Source organism: Bubalus kerabau, chromosome 1, assembly GCF_029407905.1.
Source record: "Bubalus kerabau isolate K-KA32 ecotype Philippines breed swamp buffalo chromosome 1, PCC_UOA_SB_1v2, whole genome shotgun sequence".
Classification (NCBI taxonomy): Eukaryota; Metazoa; Chordata; class Mammalia; order Artiodactyla; family Bovidae; genus Bubalus; species Bubalus kerabau.
The window spans coordinates 184,227,945-184,253,952 of record NC_073624.1 but is presented as its reverse complement, the minus strand read 5'-3'; the positions used below and the strand labels follow the sequence as shown (position 1 = coordinate 184,253,952).

Sequence of the window (26,008 nt, the reverse complement as noted above, 5' to 3'; positions counted from 1 at the left end):
TGTGTGTTCCAGGCACTGAAAGAAGGAGAAGTGAGGACAGAGACGTAGAGAGACAGGGCGGGAGAAGTGCAGAGAGACAGAGACGTGGAGAGACAGAGAGAGACGTGGAGAGAGACAAGCAAGAGGCTAAGCAAGGAGGACATAAGACAAGACAAGCTCGGCTGCCCCTGGAGCTCCGGCCCCGCCTTCATGCCCAGCAGGTGCTCCACCTGGCCCATCCTCCCAGGTACCCACTGCCCTGGCACCTCAGCCTGAAAAGGGTGGGATGGGCCTGAACTTCTGCAGCAGGGTGGTTAGAGGTCAGACAGCAGAAAGGACTGGCCAAACTCGGTCAGAGTTGGGGACAGAAGTACCCTGGCCATCCTCCAGGTCTAGGGGTGCAGGTTAGTGAGAGGCCCTGATTGTCTTTCCCCTTTCCAGCCTCCAGCACCCCCTCTCATTTCCTCCCCCCACCCCCATGACTTCCGGGGCCTCCACCCGCCTTCTATCCTTGCTGCGCCCCCGAGCCCCTGAGCCGGACACATCCTGGGGGGGTGGGGGGGGGAGCAGGAAGTTCTCGTGTAGCCCGGCAGCGAAACTGTTTATTTTTAGAGAAAATTGTTTCCATAAAGGGGAAAGGCTTTGCTCCTTGCTGCCTCCCCCCAACTTTCCCTACCAGCCCCCCGCCACTGCCAGGCTGACCCAGCTCTGTTTGTGGGTCTCCTACCCTGGGCTCTGTTTCTCTTTGTGCCCCTGTGTCTCTGTCTCCCCAGATCCTTGCAGGAAGGCTGGCTGTCTCCCCATTAGTGCCTCCCTCTGCCCACCTAAGCCCCGATCTGTCCTGGTAACCAGTTCTTGCCTGGGCGGAGGGGAGGGGGCACAGGAAGGGTGGCGGCTGTCGGACTTCAGCACCCCGTCCCCCCCCCACCCCTGGTGGGGGGCCTTGTGGAGGCGGGGCTGTGGGAACAGCTGGAGCCTGTCCAGGGGCTAGACAGATGTGCAGGCGGACCGTGAGGTTTGGTTTCTTTGTTCCAGGCTGTGGGGGCCCCCCCCCAACCCTTTCCACAATCGGGACGGGTGTGTGCCTGTGAGAGGGTCCCACACCCAGGGAAAGAGGGAAGTTGGTGGGGAGGGGACAGTGGGGAGGGGTGGCCACCTCCCCTCCTCCTGCAGACTCCTGACTCTGGGTGTCATCACACCCTCTTCACCCTCTTCCCAGATAAACCTCAGCGGGTGCTGCAGGTGGTCTGACTCACAGCCCCCCCCAGAGACACCTGAGGAGCTCTGCAGGCAAGAGGATGGCCCAGGTCCTGCACGTGTCAGCCCCCTTCCCAGGTCAGGGGTCTCGTGGGGAAGAGGGCCCAGCCTTGAGGTTGGAGGTGGGGTGTGAGGGACACAGGCCAGGTCCTTTGTGGCCTGGAGGAGAGAAGGGGGCCTGACCTGAGTGGGGCTGAGGGTAGGACACAGCTCTATCCTGAGGGCCTGAATGGGGACAACTCGGTTCTGCCCTCGACAGGCTAATGGAAGAGACAGGGTTTTTCAGGAAAGGAGGTTGGTCTGAGTTGAGAGACAGGGTCCTGACTCATTTGGGAGGTTGGAAGCACAGCCCTGCCCTGGGAGGGTTCAAGGGGGACACAGGGCCTTGCCTTAGGCTGGGGAGGTGGGGAGGGGCCTGAGACTTACAGCTGAGCATTGAGCAGCCAGTGGTGTCCCATCCTTTGGGCCAATAAGCCATGACTCACCCAGGGGCATCAGTTTGCCCCCAGGAGGGGACCACAGTGTTCAGACGCGCTGGCTTTTCTCTCTACCTCAGGGACCCCCGGCCCAGTCTCCCCGCCTGCCTTCCCCTCTAAACAGCCTGAGGTCCCCTACTCGGTGGAGACGCCCTACGGCTACCGCCTAGACCTGGACTTTCTCAAGTACGTGGACGACATCGAAAAGGGCCACACGCTGCGGCGGGTGGCCGTGCAGCGCCGGCCCCGCCTGGGCTCCCTGCCCCGCGGGCCCGGCTCCTGGTGGACATCCACCGAGTCTCTGTGCTCCAATGCCAGCGGGGACAGCCGCCACTCGGCCTACTCCTACTGCGGCCGTGGCTTCTACCCGCAGTACGGAGCCCTGGAGACACGCGGTGGCTTCAACCCGCGGGTGGAGCGCACGCTGCTGGACGCCCGTCGCCGCCTGGAGGACCAGGCAGCCGCCCCTGCCGGTCTGGGCTCCCTGACCCCCAGCGCGGCCGGCTCGACGAGCTCACTGGTGGGCGTGGGGCTGCCACCCCCGACACCGCGGGGATCGGGACTGTCCACGCCGGTGCCGCCCAGCGCTGGGCACCTGGCCCATGTGCGGGAGCAGATGGCGGGGGCCTTGCGGAAGCTGCGGCAGCTGGAAGAGCAGGTGAAACTGATCCCCGTGCTCCAGGTGAAGCTGTCGGTGCTGCAGGAGGAGAAGCGACAACTCACAGTGCAGCTCAAGAGCCAAAAGTTCTTGGGCCACCCTGCAGGAGCACGGGGCCGTGGCGAGCTCTGCCTGGACCTCCCTGAGGCCCCCGAGGACCCAGTGACGCTCGAGACCCGGAGCGTGGGCACCTGGGTCCGGGAGCGGGACTTGGGCGTGCCCGATGGGGAGGCAGCCCTGGCCGCTAAGGTGGCCGTGCTGGAGACCCAACTCAAGAAAGCACTCCAGGAGCTACAGGCAGCTCAAGCCCGGCAGGCCGACCTCCCGCCCCAGGCCTGGCCGCCGCCAGACAGCCCAGTCCGTGTGGACACCGTCCGGGTGGTGCAGGGGCCGAGGGAGGTGGAGGTGGCAGCCAGCACAGCGGCTGGGGCCCCTGCTCAGCGGGCCCAGAGTCTAGAGCCCTACGGGGCAGGGCTGCGGGCCCTGGCGACGTCCAACGGGGCTGAGAGCCCCACTGTGTTCCGCAGCCATGAGGTGATGGAGACAGTGTTCCCAGCGCCCACCGCATCCACCAGCAACGTCCACCAGGTGAAGAAGATCAGTATTACAGAGCGAAGCTGTGATGGGGCAGCAGGTGAGCCATAGTAGGTGGGGGCAGACGGTGGAGGGTCCCTCCTTTTCCTCTGAATGCTGGGCTCCAGCCCCAGCCCCAGCCCTGTCGTTCCACCAGCACTCAGAACTTCAGTTTCTTCATCTGTGCAAACGGGACACTTGTGCTGCTGACCCAGTCCCTCTAGGGACAGTGTGAAGAAATTAGGTGTCTGAAGAATTAGGTGTGTGCTCATGTCTAGAACGTTATAAATATGTAGAAAATAAGAGGTATTTGGGTGAAGGTCCCCAAGGCTGTCAGTTGCTGGGCAAAAAAAATTCTTCCCTGATTGGCAAAAACCAGTCTCAGGCCATGAAAAAGGAAATGTGTTGTTCATGTAACTTAGTGACAGCTTCAGGCATAGCTGGATCCAGGTGCTCAAATAGCCTCAGGAATCTCTACCTCTCTCTTTCTCTTCCTCTGTGCATCCTGGAAGCTCTCTCAGGCAGGCAAAGGTGATCATACCACTCCTGGCATCTGTTGAGGCAGCTCATAAAGGGAAAGGGAGCCCCTCAATCCAGATAGCACCAGTAAAAATCCCAGGGGTGACCCTTCTTGGTTGGCTTGGGTCATTTGCTCCTCACTGAGCTAATCACTGAGTCTCTCACTGCCCAGGCGCAGATCCTGGGGTTGGAGGAGCCCCACCCAAGTCCAGAGGGAGGAAGGGGATGCTCCCTGGAGGAACTGCTGAGTCCTCATGCTCGGAAAGGGGATGTGGGATGTTCAGGATAGCAGCTGCCCCACCACTGCCGTCCTGAGGCCCCTGGGAGACGCTGCCAGAATGACTCATAATCCAGACAGCTGTTCTTTATCTAATACCAGTCTGGTGCTGACGGCTCTGTTAAGTGTTTTGCCCACCGAGGAGGTTAAGACAGTGGGCTGTGTAGCAAGGTCAACTGGGTTTAAGTTCCACTCCTTACTGTGTGACCTGAATGATCAGCTTCACTTCTCTGGGCCTCAGCTTCCCTGTCTGTGAAGTGGCCTTGTAGCGGTCCACACCTCTAGGATCCTTCTGGATTAGTGCACACATACAGCACGCACTTAACCATCGTGTGTTGCTACTTCTACTATTAGTTGTCGTGTCACTAAGTCGTGTCCAATTCTTTGCAGCCCACGAACTGTAGCCCGCCAGGCTCCTCTGTCCATGGGATTGTCCAGGCAAGAGTACTGGAGTGGGGTGCCATTCCCTTCTCAGGGGATCTCCCTGACCCAGGGATCCAACCTGGGTCTCCTGCATGGCAGGCAGATTCTTTACCATCTGAGACACCAAGGAAGCCCAGAATACTGGAGCAGGTTGCTGTTTCCTACTCCAGGGTATCTTCCTGATCCAGAGATTGAACCCATGTTTTTTTGTGTCTCCTGCATGGGCAGGCGGATTCTTTACCACTGTGCCATGTGGGAGCCCCCCTACTAATGATTTTCAGGTCAATTCTTGTCATAACTGGGGAAACTGGGGTTTGCGGAGAAGCTTCACATATCCTTTGTCAAACATCCAGGATCTGAGACTAGGCTGTTGTGAAGCTATAGCATGCCTCAAAGATTCAGCCCATTTCCTCGTCTAAGTCTCAAATAATATCAGGTGGCCAGAGCCCTGTAGAGGCACCAGAGGGTATGAGCTGGAGGGCGGTGTCCCAGCTGTGTTTTCTTGCCTCCCCATGTTCTTCCTGGCCAGCTCTGGACTCCACCCCTGTTTCTGTGTCTATCCCAAACACCCAGCCCTGCGACCCTGGCCCCCAGCCAGAGGCCCCACCCAGCCCAGCCTCCGGATCTCTTAAGAGGCAACCTCCATTCCAGACGTGCCTCCCAGCACAGCCACGGGGCCTCCTGCCTGCAGGACACACAGACCTAGCCATGTCCCCACTTGGGCAAGCGGTCACCCCCCAGAAGTTCTTCCTTGTGTCTCACTTAACTCCCTCTTGCTGCAGCCAGCCCCAGTCTCTGCCTCACTTAGGCGGAACTGGCATGTGCTAATTCATGTCATTGCCTTCTCATCCAGGGAATATTTACTGAGTGCCTGCCATGTGCTAGATTTTTATAGGCACTGGGGACACAGCAGTGAACAAGACAGATGGAAAAGCCCCTGCAATAAACAAATAGCCCACCAGAAACAAGTGAAGAAAAATCACTTCAGAGAACGCATGTTTGAAGCAAATAAAACAGGGATGTGGGATGGGTGGTGGTTGGATGGCATGGAGGCCCGTGTTCAAATTCTGGTTTCCCTGCTCCCTAGCTCCGTGCTCTTTAACCTCTGTTAAACCTGTTTAACCTCTCTGTGCCACATTTGTGGGGTGGGGGTGGGGTAGGGCGATGGTACTGACCGCCCAATGGCACCAGATCAGTGTGAGCTGAAATACATCAGTTGGTGCTGAGTGTTCAAGATGGTATCAGGCACTGGTGGGTGCTCAGGGGTTAACTGTTGGCTCTTTGAGCCAAGATGTGAGAGAAAAGAAGCACCTGGGTGGTTTCTTGACAAATGTTTTGTTTTTCTGTTTTTTGGCTGCACTGCATGGCATGTAGGATCTTAGTTCCCCACCTGGGGATTGAACTCATGCCCCCTGCAGCAGAAGCACAGGGTCTTAACCACTAGACTGCCAGGGAAATCCTTGACAAATGTTTAGACCACTTAGGTCGGTCATGCATAGGTCAATAAGGAGGCTGGGAGGAGTCCAGCCTTTCTGCCACCTAGAATTTGCTTGCTGCAGTGAAGGGCAGGAAGGGTGAGAGACAGCCATCGCCTCAGGCTGGCAAACGTGGATGAGACAGGCAGAGGCCCAGAGACCACTGTAAACTCTCATTCACCCCTCACCTTTCAAAGGCACCACAGAGAGATTCCTGGGAGAAGGGGCAGTCAGGCACGTGCATCCGTGGGGTCTCTCCAAGGCTCTGAAATTTCCTGTTATTGTTTGAAACACAGTCCTATGAATGCAATTCATATTCTTTGTGGAAGGTTTGGAAAGTACAGAAGACTCTGTAAAGTGAAAGTCGCTCGGTCGTGTTGGACTCTTTGCGACCCCATGAACTATATAGTCCATGGAATTGTCCAGGCCAGAATACTGGAGTGGATAGCTTTTCCCTTCTCCAGGGAATCTTCCCAACCAGGGATCAAACCCAGGTCTCTCACATTGCAGGCAGATTCTTTATCAGCTGAGCCACAACGGAAGCCCAATAATACTGGAGTGGGTAGCCTATCCCTTCTCCAGTGGATCTTCCCGACCCAGGAATTGAGCCAGGGTCTCCTGCATTGCAGGCGGATTCTTTACCAACTGAGACAGAAGACTCTAGAACACTAAATAAGAGCTCCATATACCCACTACTGCCTAGACACAGCTGCTATGGACACTTATTTCCTTCCGATTTTTTTTTTCTCATGAAGAAAATAATATGTATTTTTGGAGTCTGGCAACATGTACTGATGGAATTTGTTGTGTTGCCTTATTTTCTATGTGAAAGCATTTAGGCAGCCCTTACAGTGGGCCAGGGCATTATGTGATGTCCTTTTTGTATCTTAATTCATTGACATCCCCAGTACCGCTTGGAAGCAGGTGGTGTTTCTATCTGTTTTACAGATGTGGAAACTGAGGCACTGAGTGGTAAAGGAATTTGTCCATAGTTTTCAAAGCCAGGATTTAAATCCTCTGATTTCTTTGATTTAACATTATCCCAGGGACATTTCATCATGTTATTAAAAAAATTTAGGGGACTTCCTTGGCAGTCCAGTGGTTAGGACTCCAAGCTTTCACTGTCGAGGGTGTGGGGTTCAATCCCTGGTCAGAAAACTAAGATCCTGTAAGCTGCAAGGTGTGGCCAAAAAATAAAAAAACTATTGGAACATGCTATTTATCTTTTAACAGCTGGGTGACTGTTTACTGTCAAAAAGAAAGAAGAAAGTGTTAGCTTCGTCCGACTCTTTGCAACCCCATGGACTATAGCCCACCAGGCTCCTCTATCCATGGAATTATCTAGGCAAGAATACTGGAGTGGGTTGCCATTCCCTTCTCCAGGGGATCTTCCCAACCCAGGGATCGATTGCAGGTCTCCAGCATTGCAGGCAGATTCTTTACTGTCTGAGCCACCAAAGGTGCCATGCAAATTTCCTTCTGTGGGAACCTTTCATCTCCTGCTTTTTTTCTTTTTGGCTGCCTCATGCGGCTTCCCAGGATCTTAATTCCTGGACAAGAGATTGAATTTGGGCCCTTTCAGTGAAAACACTAAGTCCTAACCACTGGGCCTCCAGGGAAGTTCCTGGAAGAGCATTTTTAAGGACCATGATATCTGTTACCAAATTGCTTTATTCATCCCGACCCTGCTAACCCCATGCTGTGGACTCTCCCTTCCTGCACTAGTTGGCCAAGTGATTTAAATTTTTTAAAAATTTCTTTTGGACTTAAGGAGTTAATCTAATTCTTGGGCCCATGGCCCAAGAATTTCACCAGCCCCATTGAGCTAGGGATGGCACCTCTCATGTTTGACTTTAATTCTTTTTTCACCTTTGTCTTCCACCCTCAATGTTGAGGATTGATAAATATTTTCAGCTTTGTGGGGTATCTGGTCTCTGTTGCAATGACTTGACTCAGTTCTGCTCAGTTCTTTTTTCCCCCAGCTTTACTGAGGTATATTTAATACACAAAAATCTGCACATTAAAAAAAATTTATTTTGTATTGGCATATTGCTGATTAACAATTTTGTGATAGTTTCATGTGGACAGCAAAGGGACTCAGCCATACATATGCATGTATCCATTCTCCCCCAAACTCCCTTCCCAGGCAGGCTGCCAAGCAACACTGAGTTCCATGTGCCATACAGAAGATCCTTGTTGGTTATCCATTTTAAATATAGTATGTACATGTCCATCACCAACTCCCTAACTATCCCTTCCCTCATCCTTGCCCCTGCCTCCCTGGCAACCGTAAGTTCATTCTCTAAGTCTGTGAGTCTCTTTCATAATCTGCACATTTTTAATGTATACATTTTGATGAGTTTAATGTCTTAGCTCTACCTTTGTAGCATGTAAGCAGGGTAGCCAATACATCAATGAACTAATGTGGCTATATACCAATAAAACCTAATGGGTGGACACTGAAATTTCAATTTCCTGTAATTTTCACGTGTCTCAAAGAGACTCCTCCTTTCAGTTTTTTCCCAACCATTTAAAAATGTAAAAACCGTGCCCACAGGCCGTGATTCAGCACCCCCTGCTGTCACTCACCCCCACGCCATTGTAATATCATTCCTTGCAACCCACCTTCCAGAAGCTTATTTAGATATTTGAGTGTTCTTGAAAAATATGCCCTAGGCATGTTTAATTTCCTAAAATGGTATTGTGCTTTAGGAAAAAAAAATATCTCTTTCTGTTTCATATTTTTTCCTCTCTACACTCTATTTTGGAACTCTCCACCCTGATCTGGTGGTTTGTCACTTTTAATGACTGCATAGATTTCTGCTGTAGGGATGTGCTACACTTTCTTATATGACCCCCTCTTTGTGGACACCTGGGTTACTTCCAAGTCCTGGCTGCTTTGAATAGTACTGGCTTCGTCCTTACATGTCCTGTCCTGTGGGGTTGCTGGGTTACAGGAAAGGCACAACTTCACTCCAGATTTTGTCTGATTCTCTCCGGAAAGTTCTCTCTGGCCACACTCCCACCAACCATGGCTGGGTCTGAAGTGTCCATTTCTCTACATCCGCAGTAACGTAGTTTATTTATCTTTCTAATTTTTTGCTCATTTGATGCAGTTGTCCAAGGTGGTATCTCCTTGTTTTAAATAGCATTCCTTTGATTGCTGGTGAGGTTGAGCATCACCATATATGTTTCACAAGCCTCTATTTTTTTCCTCTGGGGCAATTTTGAGATGTTTCTGGCGTTTTCCAGAATAGGGGTTGGTGAACTGTAGCCTGCAGGGCCACATGAAGCCTGGTGCCTGTTTTCATACAGCCCATGGGCTCAGAGTGGTTCCTGTGTTTTTGAATGGTTGAACAATGTGAAAAGAGTAACATTGTGTGATATGAGCACAATTATATGAAATTCAAATTTATTAGAACACAGCCAGGCCCGTTCATTTAGGTACCGTCTAGGGTTGCTTTTGTATTGTTTGCAACACACCTTATGACCCACAATATTTATTATCTGGCCCAGGACAGAAAAATTGTGTTAACGCCTATTCTAAAAGATAATTCTTTGCCTGTTTTTGGCATTATGACTATCTTTCCACAGCCTTTATTCTTCTGTCAATTAAATTTAAGAGGTGTTTTTTTTTTAACAAAATAGTTTTAACCAAGAGTTTTTTAACTCTTAATGTTGATGTCGTTAAACTCATCGCAGATTTATTTTTTTGATTTTTAATTCTTTCCACTTTATCTAGGTATGATTGACATATAAATTATATTAGTTGACTGTGCTGTGCTCAGTCGCTCAGTCAGTCATGCCCGACTCTGTAATCCCATGGACTGTAGCCTACCAGGCTCCTATGTTCATGGGACTCCCAAGGCAAGAATACTGGAGCGGGTTGCCATTTCCTACTTATTATATATTATTATAAGTAATACTATTCATATTAGTTGAGGGTGTACACATTGATGATTACTATATATATGTGTGTGTGTGACAATATATACATGTATATATGTATGTATATATTGCAAAAATGATTACCACAGTAGGTTTAACATCCATCACATCACAGTTATAATTTTTTTTCTGTGATGAGAACTTTTAAGACCTGATCTCTTAGCAATTTTCAAATTTATGCCAGAGATTTGTGGGTTCAGTTCCAGACCGCCACAATAAAGCGAGTCACACATTTTTTGGTTTCCAAGGGCATATGAAAGTTATGTCTACACAGTAGTGTAGCCTATTAAGTGTGCAATAGAATTATGTCTAAAAAGACAATGTACATACCTTAATTTTTAAAACACTTTATTGCTAAAAAGTGGTAACCATCGCTGAGCCTCCAGCAGGTCATAATCTTTTTGCAATGGTAACATCAAAGATCACTGATCACAGGTCACCATAAAAAATATAATAATGATGAAAAAGCTTGGAATATTCTGAGAATTACCAAAATGTGACACAGAGACACAAAGGGACAAAATGCTGTTGGAAAACTGGTACCCGTAGGCTTGCTCCATGCAGGGTTGCTATTGGGCTTCCCAGGTGGCTCAGTGGGAAAAGAATCCCCCAGCCAGTGCAGGAGGCTCAGGTTCAATCTCTGATCTGGGAAGACCCCCTGGAGAAGGAAATGACCACCTACTTAAGTATTCTTGCCTAGGAAATCCCTGGACAGAGGAGCCTGGTGGGCTGTAGTCCATGGGGTTGCCAAGAGGCGGACACGACTGAGTGACTGAGCATAAGCACTTCTGTTTTACCCCCAGTTATCTCACCTGGGGTCTGTGCCGAGCCCTCTTTCCTCACCTCCTTTGGCCTATTTCTTCCTGCAACCCTGCCCTGCTGATTTCATTATTGTGGCTTTGGGAACACGTGTTACTCTCTCCTAAGCCGACTTCCCCATCCCTGCCCGCTTTTAGCTGGCCAGGGAGGGGCCAGCTGGCCATGGACCTTTGTTCTTCCATATAAATTTCCATATAAATTTTGGTAACAGTTCGCTCCATCTCCCAGTAGAATAACAATAATAACTATTATCAGTTCTGTTATTGTTATTTTAGTATTGCAGTGTCTGACCTTGAACTTCTCACGACTGGAAGGAGCCATCCCAGCTTTTGAGGGGCAGAGCCTGCTCTTCCGTGGGGCTAAAGGGGCCATAGCATTGCTCTGATTCACTCTTTTTTTTTTTTTCCACTTTTGAAAAATTTGGGGTAAACAACATATAACATAAAACTTACTCTCTTAACCATTTCTCAGTGGCAATAAGCACATTGCTGTGCAACCAACCTTACCCTCCATGTCCAGAACTTATTTTATTTTATTTTATGGATTTATTTGCCTGCTCTGAGTCTTCGTTGCTGCGAGGGTTCTCTCTAGTTGCGACGCATGGGCTTCTCACCGCGGTGGCTTCTCTTGTGGAGCACAGGCTGTGGGGTGAGCGGGCTTCAGTAATTGTGGCACGAGGGCTCCGTAGTTACAGCCTGTGGGCTCTAGAGCAAAGGCTCAGTAGTTAGTAGCAAAAGCACGTGGGCTTAGTTGCCCTGAGGCACATGAGATCTTCCCGGACCAGGGATCTAACCCCCGTCTCCTGCATTGACAGGCAGATTCTTTACCACTGAGCCACCAGGGAAGCCTCCCAGAACTTTTCCATCTTCCCAAATTGAATCTCTGTCCCCTTTAAACCCTTACTCCCCATCCTTCTCCCCCAGCCCCTGGCACCTGCCATCCCACTTTCTATCTCTGGATTTAACTCTTCTACGGACCTCGTGTAAGTGGGATCATGTAAATCAGGCAACATTTGTTCTGTGACTGGCTTCTTTCCCTGAGCATAATGTTGTTAGTGTTAGTCTCTCAGTCGTGTCTGGCTCTTTGCAACTTCATGGACTGTAGCCCTCCAGGCTCCTCTTGTCCATGGAATTCTCTAGGCAAGAATACTGGAATGAGTTGCCATTTCCTTCTCCAGGAGATCTTCCCAACCCAGGGATCAAACCCAGGTCTCCTGCATTGCAAGCGGATTCTTTACCATTACGGTCTGAGCCACCAGGGAAGCCCGGAGCATAATGTTACTTTACCTGAATTTAAGTAACAGCAGACCTCCCAGGTGTTTTCCATCAGGAAGCCTGGCTTTGGGTGACAGTGATACTTTCCACTGTTTCTTGTTACTTTCCACTTGACCACATAGTGCTTTTGTTTGTCAGATGTGAATTTATTGATAAGATTAAAAAAAAATCAGATTCCCGTAAAAACCTGCCGTTTGCTCTCTGTTCCCCACGGGAGTTGGAGCTCCCGACTCTGGAATCCGCCTGGCCTGACCCCGCCCTGGGCTGGGGCGCTGTCGGAAGCTTTTATGGCCAGTGTCTCATCCGTTCGATGTGCTCTGCTTGTGTCGAGTGTTTACTCCCTGTTCCTAGCTCAAGTTGAGTGTTGCTCATGGACTTGAGAGAGTAGTTGCTGTGCTTGTCAAAAAAAGTTTAAGGGAATTAAAATGAATTGGACTGCAGACCCCATGGTCAGTGGCAGGAAGGGGACATGGAAGCCACACGTGGCCTGGGATGGGGGGGCACCTCAGTGGGTTCTGAGACCCGGGCAGCCACTCAGGGTCTCAGGACTTTTGTTCCTGGCTCCAGGCTGGTGATCCGGGGCTAGAACTCTCTGCCAACTTCACTCCTGTTTTTGCAGTGGGCACCCTCGGGATCCTGAGTCCTACAATGTCACCTTTGTTCTCAGACCAACTTGGGCGTTTTTTTTTCCTAATTAAGATAAAATTAGGAACTATTAGGATATAATATAGGGTTTCCCTGGGGGCTCCAACAGTAAATAATTTGCCTGCGATGTGGGAGACCCAAGTTTGATTCCTGGGTTGGGAAGATCCTCTGCAGAAGGGAATAGCTACCCACTCCAGTATTCTTGCCTGGAGGACTACAATCCACGGGGTCGCAAAGAGTCAGACACGGCTGAGCACTAACACACACACACACATAACATAAAAGGTTTCATTTTAACCATGTTTGAGTGTCCATTTCACATTGTTATGCAACTGTCCCCACCATCCACCCCGAGAACATTTTCATTGACCCAGTGTGAAACCCGCCTGGGTGGGGTTTTAACTTTCTAATAGCCCTTATTTTTTTCTTTTTCTGGCCACCCCCTGTGGCTACCCTTATTGCTTCTTTTTACTGATTATTAAAAGGAAAACCTGCTTAATGTTTAAAGTAAAGAAGCAGAAAGCCAGATACAAAATGTTGTCTAAGCACAATGCTATAGATATTTATAATATTGAAATGATATTATATTATAAAATAATTTATAATAGTGAAATAATATTATAAAGTGATAATAGTAAGTCTTATCAAAATGTAGCTGACAGCTCTCTTGACTTAACAAATGTTCTTCATGCTCTCCTTGTGCATATTGTTTTAAGCCCTCTCTCTCACTCTACTGTCTTTAGTGTGTATGGCATCATGATGTAGGACATGTCGTGTCTGAGACACAGAGAGGTTAGTGACCTGCCTGAGGTCACACAGCTCTTTTGTGGGAGATTTGAGTCCTGACCATGACCGCTATTTTTGGCTGTAGTTTCCAGACAACACTCAGTATGATGTCAGAGGAGAGGTCACAAGCCAGGATTATAGGGGTCGTGTGATCCTCCCTGACCCTGACCGGCTATAAGGCAGGCGGCAAACCAGAACTGGAATGGATCCTGCCTCTTCTTTGCAGGGTGACCTTAGGCCACCCTCAGGGTCTCAGTTTCCTCATCTGTAACAGTCCAGCTTCCACATGGGAAGTTTTGATGAAGTAATGCAAGAATTAGCCCTCGGAGCACCTGGCCCAGCGTAAGTGACAAGAGGCAGCTGTTATTACTGTTCTTGCTTTGCTGTTGTTACCGGCAGTAAACGCCTCTTCTCCTGCCTCTTCAGGTCACCCACAGGCTCCTGCAGAATCGTCCTTATCACCCCCGGAGTCTGAGGGGGCCACCCAGGCGCAGCCAGAGAAGAACACAGGCCAGGTGCCTGCCCATGACGACACCACCATCAAGGAGCCCATCAGGCAAGCAGCCTGTCAGGAATCGGAGTTTGAGGAGGCTGGGGGTGCAGGTAAGTGGGAGTGGCTGCACGGAGGACCAGGCGCCAGAAGCCCAGGCATGGGGTCTGGCTTTGGGACACTCTCATGACACCAGCCCTGCCCCTCCAGGAGGGGCCCAGGCAGGCGTGCAGTCAATCATGAAGCAGAAAGAGGAGCCCACAGACCCAGAGGCCCACCGGAGGAGCCTCCAGTTCGTGGGGGTCAACGGCAGGTAAGAGATCCTGGGCTGAGCCCCTCACTTTGATTCATTCATTCAACCAAAGCACAGGAGACAGATGAGGAAACTGAGGCACAGGGAGGCCTGGTGGGCTGACTCCAGTCAGTCCAGTGCTGAGCTGATGCTGTAACCACTACATCTCACTGCCCCATGGGAGGCGCTGGACTCCGCTGTGTGCCCCATGGAGCTCCTGGTCCACTGTGACCTGGGGCACTGATGGGCGGTCCCAACCCAGCATGGTTGGAGCAATGGTGAGGATGCTCAGGCAGTGAGGGGGGCCTGGCGGAGGCAGAGATGGCCCTGGGGAGAGTCACCGACAGAGGGGAACATGTGTGCTGCAGGACAGGCAGACCCTTGCAAGGCACAAGGGGGGTGGGAGGTCTCCTGGGGAGGACACATCCTGGAAAAACGCTCCGAGGCAAGAGGAAGCCATGACATGAAAAGTAGGAGAGGACTTCCTGGGCGGTCCAATGGTTAAGATTTCACCTTCCTGTACAGGGGATGCAGGTTTGAACCCCAGTTGGGGATCTAAAATCCCTCTTGCCTCACAGCCAAAAAACCAAAACATAAAACAAACAATATTGTAACAAATTCAATCAAGACTTTAAAAATGGTCTGCATCCAAAAAAAAAAAAAATCTTAAAAAAGAAGAAAAAAAAGTGGGAGGCCTGGGGAGCAGAAAGAGTTGGGGGCCTTGACTGCCAGGCACAGAAGCTTAGACTCTGTCAAGAGTTAGCAAAAAGCATGAGGGTCCTATTTGCAGTAGGGTGAGGGTCTGAATCAGTATAACACCTGTGTAAGGAGCAAAGTGGGTTTCCCTGGTGGCTCAGATGGTTAAGAATCTGTCTGCAATGTGAGAGACCTGGGTTCGATCAGTGGATCAGGAGGATCTGCTGGAGAAAGGAATGGCAACCCACTTCAGCATTCTTGCCTGGAGAATTCCATGGACAAAGGAGCCTGGTGGGCTACAGCCCATGGAGTCGCAAGAGTCAGACACAACTGAGTGACTAACACACTTTCTAGCATAAGGAGCAAAGTGTAAGAGGTACCGAAGGGTAGAAGGGAAAAGCAGTGCCCCTCCCAGACCCCCCAGACATGATCCCCATCACAGGCAGTGTTTATTGAGAACTTATTGCATCTCTGGAGCCCTGTCAACTTCATAGTGCCACCATCCCCATTTAATGGATGGGGAAACTGAGGCCCCAAGAGGTCAAGTGCCCTCTCTACCACCTACAGCGTCTCCCCCAGGTATGAGTCCTCCTCGGAGGACTCCAGTACCGCAGAGAACTTCTCGGACAACGAGAGCACAGAGAACGAGGCCCCAGAGCCAGAGGAGAGGGTTCCAAGTGTGGCCGAAGCCCCCCAGCTCAGGCCCAAGGAGACGGTGAAGGCCAAGATGAGCCGGGAGGAGTCTCAACTGCCCCAGGAGTCTCTGCACACGCCCACGGCTGAGGGGGCATCAGGATCAAGTGCAAAAGATGAGATTCGGTCAGTTTTCTGGGTGGGAGGGCTTCAGGCAGGGCCTGGGGGGGCAGAGAGGGTGACCCCTGCTTCAGATCCCACCATTCAAGCCCTCTGAGAGGAAACTCCCATCAGTCATATACACCTTAGTCTGAATTAATGAACGCACGCTTTCTCTTTCTGGGCATCTGAAGATCTGGTGGCTTTGATAAAGGGCCTGAGGGGGGCAATTTGGGCTGTTGGGGTTAGGGTTTAAGGGGCAGGCCAAGTCTGTTCTTAAGTCACCCACCTTCTTTGGGACATTTTGCCCCACATGTCCATCCTGTGTATGTCTCCTATTTCTCCCCTTGATGAAAAATACATCCTCAGAAAAAGATTTCCATCCGCCTCTGGCCATTTGGAATAAAGTTTGACCCCTGTGTCCATTTTCTCTTGGGGTCTGTGTTCCCCATGTCTGCCCCTTGGGGTGCCATGTAAAAGTGTCTGAGAAGGATGGGGGTCTGAGATTCCACCACTCAGGGGAGCCCTGGCAGGACTGGGTGAGGGCCACGGGGCAGAGTGTTGAGACCCTCTGTGAGCACCCCAGTTGGACATGGTGGGTGGAGGACACCCAGGAAGCTAAGGCGAGTGCTCCTAAGATAAACTCCCCTTCGTCTGCCCTTGGCAGGATGGAGCTGAGTCCTGACCTCATCTCAGCCTGCCTGGCCCTGGAGAAGTACCTGGAGAACCCCAAAGCCCTCACTGAGCGGGAGCTGGTACGGTGGGGCCCTGGGCCTAAAGCGGGGGCCTCCTTCCCCTCCACCCCCATCCTGGCTTCTCCTCGACCACAGTGTCTCTCTGTGCTTTGGATCATGGGTACCCCAGGATCCTAGCTGGGAGCTGGTGGGCGAGGGGCTCCAAGACTTGAGTCGTGGTCTTTGGAGAGGCGCCAGGGAGGAGGGAGGGCCAAGGATGGTCACCTGCCAGCAAAGCTAGCCTTGGTTCCTTTTCCTTCCTGGGCTTGAGGAAGGGGAGTATTTCCTGCTGCTGTATTTCTTCTGATGGGTGTGTACACTTGACCTTGAAGATCCCATCCAGGGTGGAGACGCTCACACCTTCCTCTGGGGACATACCTAGGACCATGGAGTCTACACTTCACTTTAGAGCAGGGGACACTACACTTTTCTCCAGGGGGAGCTCACCTAGGGTGGGGCACCCACATGTCCCCTCTTGTTCAGGGTGGGCTTCATCTGGGCCAGGGTGGGCTGCCGTGGCCCTCACTCCCCTCTTCTCTCCTGCCCACGTCCAGAAAGTGGCCTACACCACGGTGCTGCAGGAGTGGCTGCGCCTGGCCTGCCGCAGTGACGCCCACCCAGAGCTCGTGCGGCGCCACCTGGTCACCTTCCGGGCCATGTCGGCGCGGTTGCTGGACTACGTGGTCAACATCGCTGACAGCAATGGCAACACAGCGCTGCACTACTCCGTGTCCCACGCCAACTTCCCTGTGGTGCAGCAGCTGCTGGACAGTGGTGAGCCTGGGGATCGGGGCAGGGGGCCCCGGGGGGAGCAGGTGGGCTGCCACCCGGGTCTGATGTTCTGATGGGGGAGATGCTACCCTCCTGGTCTGATGGGGGAGGGTGCCCTCACAGCCTGATGGAGGAAATGCCACCCTCCTGATGTGATGGGAGAGCTATCACCCTCCCAGTCTGATGGAGGAGACATTGCTTCCCAGTCTGCTGGAGGAGATGCCACCCACATAGTCTAATGGAAAAGACACTGCCTTCCCAGTCTGCTGGGGGAGATCTCACCCTCCCAGTCTGGTGAGGGAGATACTGCCCTCCCAGTCTGATCAGGGAGGCGCCGCCCTCCCAGTCTGATCAGGGAGGCGCCGCCCTCCCAGTCTGACGGGGGACACGCTGCCCTCCCACGCTGGTGAGGGGATAGAGGCCCTACCTGTGGCCCCAGGGTACTGGAAAAGGCAGCCATGGTCTTATGGAAAACACGTGGCCCTTCCACCACCCCAGTGACCCCTGTATGACAAAGGTGACACCCCTGGAACCCTAATCTGAGGAAAGGATGTGGCTTCCCATCTGGGGCTCAGAGACAAGTCGTGGTCTGCAATTAGACGTGAAGAAATTAGATGCAACTCTCCACTAGTCAATCTGATGAAGGAGGCAGAGCCCACAGTCTAATGGAGGAGACATACGCCAGACCGAAAGATGACCAGGGTGCCTTTCAGATTAATGAGGGAGACACAAATCCTGCTTTCAGCCCTAAATGTGGGAGCCCAGTCTGATGGAGGAGTCACAGACTTCACTGTTAGGAGCCCCTCCTGTAGTAGAGATGGGGACCCAGGGGCAGAATGGGGTTGTCAGTCTAAGAAAAAGAAGGACTGAATCCACACCTAGACTAATGGAGGAGACATGATGCCCAGTGCTCACTATGGTAGTGAAAAGGGCTTCCAGTCTGATGGCAGAGACAAGGCCTGGTCCTCAGGGCCCCTCTCCCAGCCTTGAGGCAGACCCAGCCAGCATCGTGGGGGTCTGAGACCCGATCTCTTCCTGGCCCCCGGCCGGCAGGTGTCTGCCAGGTGGACAAGCAGAACCGCGCCGGCTACAGCCCCATCATGCTCACCGCCCTGGCCACCCTGAAGACCCAAGATGATATCCAGACCATCCTACAGCTCTTCCGGCTTGGAGACGTCAATGCCAAAGCCAGCCAGGTATAGGCCCTTGGCGTTGGCGACCTGGACAGCCCTTCCCACTTATGACGTCCTAGCCCTGCCCCGAGCCCAAAAGGCGAGAACCCCCATTCCACAGGCAGAGAAACTGAGGCGGAGAGAAGTATTCATTTCCTCGAGGTTCAGCTAGAGGAGGGGGACTTGAACCTGGGGGTCTAGCTCCAGAGCCCCATTCTTTTTTAAAAAAAAATTATTTATTTGGCTGTGCCAGATCTTAGTTGCCACATATGGGATCTAGTTCCCTGACCAGGAATCAAACCTGGGCCACCCTACTTTGGGAGCTTGGAGTCTTAACTACTGGATGACCAGGAAGTCCCAGACCCTGCTTGCTTTTTTACTGATTTATTTTTAATTAAAAGAATTGTATTAGTGGTTTAGGTTTTTGTTTTTTTTTTTAATGGAGTATAATTGATTTATAATGTGTTATTTCTGGTGTACAGCAAAGTGATTCAGTTGTATATATGTAGATTATTTTTCATTATAAGTTATTACAAGGTGTTGAATATAGTTCCCTGTGCTATGCAGTAGGACCATGTTGTTTATTTTATATACAGCAGTGTGTATCTGTTAATCTCAAGCCTCTAATTTATCTCTCCTTCCCCACATTTTCCCCTTTGGTAACCATAAGTTTTTTTTTTACTATGTCTGTGAGTTTGTTGTTGTTTTGTAAATAAGTTTATTTGTATCATTTTTTTAGATTCCACACATACATGGTATCATATGATATCTGGCTTTGTCTGATTTACTTTGCTTAGTGTGATCATCTCTAGGTCTATCCATGCTGCGGCAAATGGCATTATTTCATTGTTTTTTATGGCTGAGTAGTATTCCATCATACCACATTGTACCACATCTTCTTGGTCTCTTCATCCATCGATGCTTTCACGTCTTGCCTGTTGTAAAAGTGCTGCAATGAGCCCTGGGGTACAAGTATCTTTCTGAATTAGGGTTTTCATCTTTTCTGGGTATATATCCAGGTGGTTTACTTTTTAAAAAATTGAGGTGAAATGCACTTAGCAGCAGCAGCAGCACATACGATGAACCCTTTTAAGATGACCAGTTCAGTTCAGTCGCTTAGTCGTGTCCGACTCTTTGCGACCCCATGAATCGCAGCACGCCAGGCCTCCCTGTCCATCACCATCTCCTGGAGTTCACTCAGACTCACATCCATCGAGTCGGTGATGGCATCCAGCCATCTCATCCTCTGTCGTCGCCTTCTCCTGCCCCCAGTCCCTCCCAGCATCAGGGTCTTTTCCAGTGAGTCAGCTCTTCGCGTGACCGGTAGCATTTAGCATAGCTGCAGTACCGTGCTACCTCTGCCTCTCTCTGCCTCCAGAACACCTTTACACCCTAATAGGAGACCCGGCACCCGCAGCTGTCACTTCACTCCCATCTTCCCTCCCCCAGCCCCTAGCCCCCCAAGTCTGCTTTCTGTCTCTGTGGATTTGCCTGTTAGGGATACAATATAAATGGAATCATGTAGTATTGTGTCCTTTTGTGTCTAGCTCTTGTCACAGAGCATAATTTCTTTCTTTTTTTGGCTTTGCCTGGTTTTAGTTGTGGCATGTGGGATCCAGTTCCCTGCATTGGGAGCTGGGAGTCTTAGGCACCAGCCCACCAAGGAAGTCCCTGGACGTTGGTTTTTATTGAGATTTAACCTCGTAGCTCAGTCGGTAAAGAATCTGCCTGTGATGCAGAAGACCTGGGTTCAATCCCTGGGTCAGGGATTGAGGGAGGGATCCCCTGGAGAAGGAAATGGCAACCCACTCCAGTATTCTTGCCTGGGAAATCCCATGGACAGAGAAGCCTGGCGGACTACAGTCCATGGGGTTGCAAGAGTCAGAAATGACCTAGCCACTAAACTACCACCAACTGGTAGACAGAAAAGCGTACAACTCTTAGCTGAACACATTTTACTTATGTTTGCACCTGTGACTTAGGAATCTGATTTAAGTGGGCATATGGATGGATAGCATCATATGGTGGACATGAACTTGGGCAAACTCTGGGAGATAGTAAAGGACAGGGAGACCTGGCGTGCTGCAGTCCATGGGGTTGCAAAGAGTCAGATATGACTTAGCAACTAAACTCCAGCAACAACAAGGGATGGGGAGACACAGAGCATGTGCCCGAGGAGGAGACATTTAAGCTGAGACCTGAGGGATGAGAAGGAACCAGCGGGAAGAAAAGGGATCAGCAAGTACAAAAGCCCAGTGGTAGGTAGGATTATTCGAAATACAGAAGGAGGCCCATGAGTGGAGGTGCAGTTAGCATCAGAGTACTCAGGAACCATGGAAGGTTCTAGAGCAGGGGTGTCATCCTCTGGGGCCTGCATGATCCATAAGCCTGTTCCTTTGCCCTATCCAGGCGGGGCAGACAGCCCTGATGCTGGCGGTCAGCCACGGGCGGGTGGATGTGGTCAAAGCCCTGCTCGCCTGTGAGGCGGACGTCAACGTCCAAGATGATGACGGCTCCACGGCCCTCATGTGTGCCTGCGAGCACGGCCACAAGGAGATCACTGCGCTGCTGCTGGCCGTGCCCAGCTGCGACATTTCCATCACTGACCGTGTGAGTCCCCACCCCGGTGCGCCCAGCGGGGAGGGTGGGAGCACAGTGCAGAGGGCATCAGCATAGCAACCGATGCTTTGCAGGACGGGAGCACGGCTCTGATGGTGGCCTTGGACGCGGGACACAGTGAAATTGCGTCCATGCTGTATTCCCGCATGAACATCAAGTGCTCGGTGAGTCTCAGCCCTAGCTGGGAAGGGGGTGGGGGCTCTGAGGGGGGATGGCAAACAGGGACCACGCCAAGGGCTGCAGAGGCAGCTGTTTGTTGAACCCTCATGGTGGCCCCGTGAGGAAACAAGATACAAGAACTAAGACTGTGCAGCTATGGTTGGTGATCACAGGATTCAAACCAGATCTGTCTGGTTCCAAATCGTGTTCTTCATGACCATGTGGAGGACTGGGGCATTTACTCAAAGTGTGTCATTATAGTCAAGGCCTTGAGAAGTTTCACTGTAAAGAAGCCTAACTGTGTCTTAATGGGGAATTTCTCTGATTTGACCCTAGAAATCTGGGTTTGTTTTTTTTTTTTTAATCATGCCCATTAGCAAAATGCTCTTCTGGAAGCCTAACAGGAGGATAAGATTGATGTTCGCTGTGTCCTGAGTGCTTGAAGGAGGAGAAAGCCCTGCCAGTCTGATGGGGGAGGCAGGGGCAGTCCTCATAGGTCTCCAAAGCAGTGCCCTGTCTGATGGAGGAGACAAGCCCTTCTAGTCTGATGGCATGTGTGTGCACTCAGTTGTGTCCGACTCTTCGCGACTCCATGGACTGTAGCCCACCAGGCTCCTCTGTCCGTGGGATTTCCCAGGCAAGAATACCAGAGTGGGTTACCATTTCCTCCTCCAGGGCATCTTCCCAACCCAGGGATCAAACCCACGTCTCCTTCATTGGCAGGCGGATTCTTTACCACTGAGCCACCTGGGAAGTGCCTGCTAGTCTAACGGACTGTATACCAAATGCCTCCCGAGCGGGATTTCCAGAACCGTCCACATGAACCCTATTTCAGTTGCATAATGTACTGTTACTGTGACCATTTTTCAGGTGGGGAAGCTGAGACTTAGAAGGTTCCATTCTTGGTCCAAAGCCTCACAGACAGGAAAGGGCAGAGACCTTAGGGTGTGAATCCAGACTTCGGACTGGAACCTGTCTGCCCGCTCCTCCTCACCCCCATCTCCCACTTGCCCTGGCCTCCCTGAGGCATGTCTGGGGCCAGGTTCCGGGGTGGCGAGGTAGGTGTTTACCACAGCAATTTCCCCAAGTAGTCCAGGAGAGAGAAGGTTGCTGAGACATAAGCCATCTGGCTCCTGCTAGGCTTACAGGTTCTTTCTGAGGCTCCAAGTCTTCCCAGCATCACTGCTTCAGGTCTTAGGTGCTCGGGGATCCCCTTGGGATCAGCTCTGGGCCTCCATGTCCACACTGGGAGATGGGGGTGATGAGGCTGGGTGGTGTCCTGCTGTCTGACATGTGGTCCTGCTCCCAGGGGCTCCATCACTGGCCTCTGGGACCACTGCAGCTACCTCCGCACTGCTTCTCTGGCTCGCACCCCCACTGCCCCCTCCACTGTCCTCCCCAAAGTGGCCAGAGGTCACTGTGAGCACCTGAGTTGGGGTACAGCCCTCCTCTGCTCACAGCACTCTGTGACTCCCACCCCGCTTGGAGTGGGGTCATCCTCAAAGCCCACCTCCCCCAACTCTTACCTCCCCCTTCCTTGCTCACTCTGCTCCAGCCACACTGGCCTGATTGCCGCTCCTGCCTCAGGGCCTTTGCATTTGCGGTTTCCCCTGCCCGGAACACCCTGCCCCTTGGGTGCCCCCCCAACATCCTTCAGACGTCACCCTGCCAGACCACCTGCTCGCCACTGTCCCTGCCACCTTGTCACTCAGGAAGAACCCTCCACTGCATTCATCTGTGAGCTTCTGTGAAGCTATCTCCCCAGCAATGTCACCTCCTTGAGGCCAAGGGACCACAGCCTGTTGTTCACTCTCCACAGGCGCAGGGCCAGCCAGCAAAGTCACCACCTCAGACCCCCAAGGGGAGGCCAAACTAAAAGAATCCTGCCTCTCATTTCAGTTTGCCCCGATGTCAGATGATGAGAGTCCTGCGTCATCCTCTGCAGAGGAATAGCCGTGAGAAGAGCCCAAGGTGCCACTCCTGGGGACCAGGCAGGCAGCCCGGAAAGAACTGTCCCCCTGGCCAGCCTCTACTCGATTCACCAAGGTCCCAGTATCAAAGGCAATCGGGGTTTTCCTCTGCTTCCCAGGGGGAGACCCCAACAGCATGGAGACTTCAGCTGAAAGCGGGTTTTTTCCCAGTACCCCGGTTCAAAGCAGCCGCAGCACAGACTGGAGCTAAACTCATATGTAAATCGGCGCCAGTGGCTGGCTCTGAGGCGTGGGTTTGTGAGGAACGCTGAGAACAATCAACTGGCAATTACAGTTGGAGGAGGGTAAGAGGGAAAAATATTGTATTTCTGAATCACAGTTGGAGGGGGAAAAAATCACTTACTTACTTGTTGCCAAATTTGAAAGTCACTGGAATCGTATATTTTCACTTTAAGCCTAAATGTTGTTACGCACGGATCGCACTGTCTAGAGTGGCCTGACACCCAGCCCCCCTACATTTAATTGTCTGGTATATAATCAAGTTTTGTCCACTGCCCCCTGCCCAGACGACTTTCCTGGTGGCATTCTCTTGTGGTCTCTTCACAAAGCAGATTCTGTCTTTGTCACCCGGGGTGGGAGGTTTAGTCAGTTCTTCTGCCTTCTGTTTCTTCCCACTGCGAGCGGCCCACCCGCCTGCCCCATTCAGGTGTGGGGCTCGGGAGCCAGCAGCGAGGGGTGCGAGTTGTGCCTTTCTTGCGATTCCCCAGAATCTCCTCCACACAGGGGGGCCCTGGCAAATATTCATTTTCCTAGAAAATCCTTTAGACCTGGACATGTAGGAAATGAATCCGGTCCCCAGAGGGGTGCCTACATCCCTAGGCTTAGAACCCCAGTGACAAGACCATCCTTCTCTGCAGACTCCAGAATGTCTCTCCTCTAAGGAAGGAAAACAGGGCATGAGACTGCTGGCAAGCACAGGCCCCGTTCCAAAATTCCCATGTGTGCTCGATTCAAAGTTGGCTGCCCCCGAGGGCTCCCAGTACAAACTTAAAGAGACAGAGCTTTGCCGAAAACCAAACAAGGGCCAGCTGGTTGTCTTTTTTTTTTTTCTTTAAACAACCTACAGGCTTTCCGGAGCCGCCTGGAACACAGCCTGCTGGAAACGGGGCTCTCCCAACACACGCAGTTTCCTGCATGGTCTATTTTGTCTCAGAATCTCAACATAGTTTTCTTTCCCATTCCTTCCTTTTGTGACCAAAAAAGAAAGAGAAAAGGAAACAGGGAGGGGAGGAGGGGGACAGGTTCTAAGCCTCGAAAAGTGCCTTGTGACCGGGGAGTAAGATCCCTTAGTCTTTAGACTTCCTGCCCTCTCTTGTCCAGTTCTCAGCGTAGCCACCAGGGTGGGCGCTAAAACCCCAGCAAGACGGGTCAAGCCCTCGGCACTACACGCGTTCATTCACCGAAGCCAAGTGCTGGCTTCTCTCCTAGAAAAGTAGGTTTCCTGGCCTGATGGAGTCTGCTCACTTTGATTATGATGGAAGGGATAGTACCTAAGACAAGAGAGCTTGGATGGTCAAAGGAGAGAGACACCCCCGTTTGTGTGTGTGTGTGTGTGTGTGTAAAGGAAAAGGAAAGGAAACCCAAGCTGACTGGGGATGACCACTGACAGGAGGCCACAGCTTTGGGCAGCTTTGAGAAGCGGTACGAGAGTTGTGTGTCTGTGTGTCCGGCCCTGGAGCTGTGGCTGTGTTTATTTTAAGCTTCTAGAAGCAGCTCATTGACCACCGTGCCCCCCTGCTTCGCACTGTGAGTCCATATTTATCCCTGTGTGTTCCCTTCTCCCTGCCCTTACCCCTTGGGCTTGGCGTGGTAGGTTACAGGGGGTTCTGTGTCTGACCCTGCTCTCTTCTCACATGTATTCAAGACCTTGAACTTCACTTTCCGACCATGGTACGTCCATAAAGACAGTATTACACTTAAATGAAGTATTCCTTTTTGTAATCATTTTTTAGACGGTAAAGGAATTTAATAAAGCTACCTTATGAGAAGGCCAAAGTGTATGTGTCTGGTGTTTGTCTTACTGTACTCCTCTTTTTATTTTTAAATCAATTAATCTTTAAAATTTTGGCTGAGCTAGGTCTTCGATGAAGCACACAGGCTTAGTTGCCTGTGGGATCTTAGTTCCCCAACCAGGGATCAAACCCATGTCCCTTGCATTGGAAGGGGGATTCTTAACCACTGGACCACCAGGGAAGTCCTTGTATTTCTCGTGAAGCTTTAAAATAGATCTCTTTTTAAACATGGACTTATTTGAACAATGTTCAACACTACAGAAAAGTGGCGAGACTATTAAAATAAACGCCCTTATGCTCCGCCCTACACCGACACTATCCAATAATGAAGTCAGTAGCCAGTGGTGGCAATTTCCATTTAAATGCAAATCAGTTGTAATGCATTCATAGTCAGTAGCTGCACAGAGCTGGTGGCTACCAGACTGGGCTGCAGAGATACAGAACACAGTCATAGTTTGTTTAGAAAGTTCTAAACAAACCAACTGTGGGCACCTCAGAAAAAAAATTTTCCTGATTTTTTTTTTCTTCATGACAAAATAATTTACAGTGATTGTAAAAGGCAAACTTTAAACAATAATGAGAACATCTGGCCTAGGGGAGGGTGCCATGGTCCCATTTGGTAGAAATGTGTACCATTGTCAACTCTTGGAGCATCTCCTGCCAAACATTTTCTTAACAGGCTGAGTATTAAAATACTTTGTTTTCCTGTTTTATTTTTTTATTGAGGCAGCATTATACCTTTTGTGTATGAGTCGTGTACAAAAGCTGGGGGCTTCCCTGGCAGTCCAGTGGTTAAGACTTCGTGCTCCCAATGCAGGGGACATGGGTTTGATCCGTGGTTAGGGAACTAAGACCCTCCATGCAGCAAAAAAAAAAAAAAGTGTACAGCTCCATGGCGGTTTGATAAGTGAACAAAGTGAACATCCTTGGGTTACCAGGACAGGAAGAGCAGTCTCCTCAGCCCCTCCCCTCTCCAGTCCTGGGACCTCTCTCTCCCTCTTCCCCAAGGATAGCTTATAACGGATGATTGGTCTCCTGATTCTCACTTCCTCTGTTTTCCCTCTGGACTGGGAGATAATGGGTGGTTTTCAGAGGTTATAGGAAGTCCTAGAAATTTTATGCAATGTTGTATATTCCTAAGTGGAAGGGTTCACTGATCTTGTCAGTTTTC

At 51.1% G+C, this 26,008-nt stretch overlaps 1 protein-coding gene and 1 long non-coding RNA gene across 3 annotated transcripts; one reads left to right on the top strand and one right to left on the bottom strand.

Annotated features, from left to right (window-relative positions):
* The first annotated feature begins 16 nt into the window (after window positions 1–16).
* Window positions 17–24,820, top strand: KANK2 (KN motif and ankyrin repeat domains 2). Of its 2 annotated transcripts, none has more exons than XM_055545086.1 (12): window positions 17–226; window positions 1,199–1,314; window positions 1,793–3,004; window positions 13,536–13,712; window positions 13,810–13,912; window positions 15,167–15,406; window positions 16,047–16,134; window positions 16,668–16,887; window positions 17,938–18,080; window positions 20,466–20,666; window positions 20,750–20,839; window positions 22,734–24,820. In XM_055545086.1, the coding sequence occupies exons 2-12, from the start codon at window positions 1,278–1,280 to the stop codon at window positions 22,785–22,787; spliced, it is 2,565 nt and encodes an 854-aa protein (XP_055401061.1). In that variant the 5' UTR covers window positions 17–226; window positions 1,199–1,277; the 3' UTR covers window positions 22,788–24,820. The 2 variants fall into 2 exon arrangements, with proteins under 2 accessions (XP_055401061.1, XP_055401052.1); XM_055545077.1 differs by having other exon boundaries at window positions 15,155–15,406.
* On the bottom strand, window positions 10,500–11,682 carry LOC129625986 (uncharacterized). Its single transcript, XR_008701689.1, has 3 exons — window positions 11,642–11,682; window positions 11,382–11,539; window positions 10,500–11,108 (listed from the first exon to the last, which is right to left on the bottom strand). It is a non-coding gene; the product is annotated as an uncharacterized LOC129625986 (long non-coding RNA).
* Window positions 24,821–26,008: the final 1,188 nt, after the last annotated feature.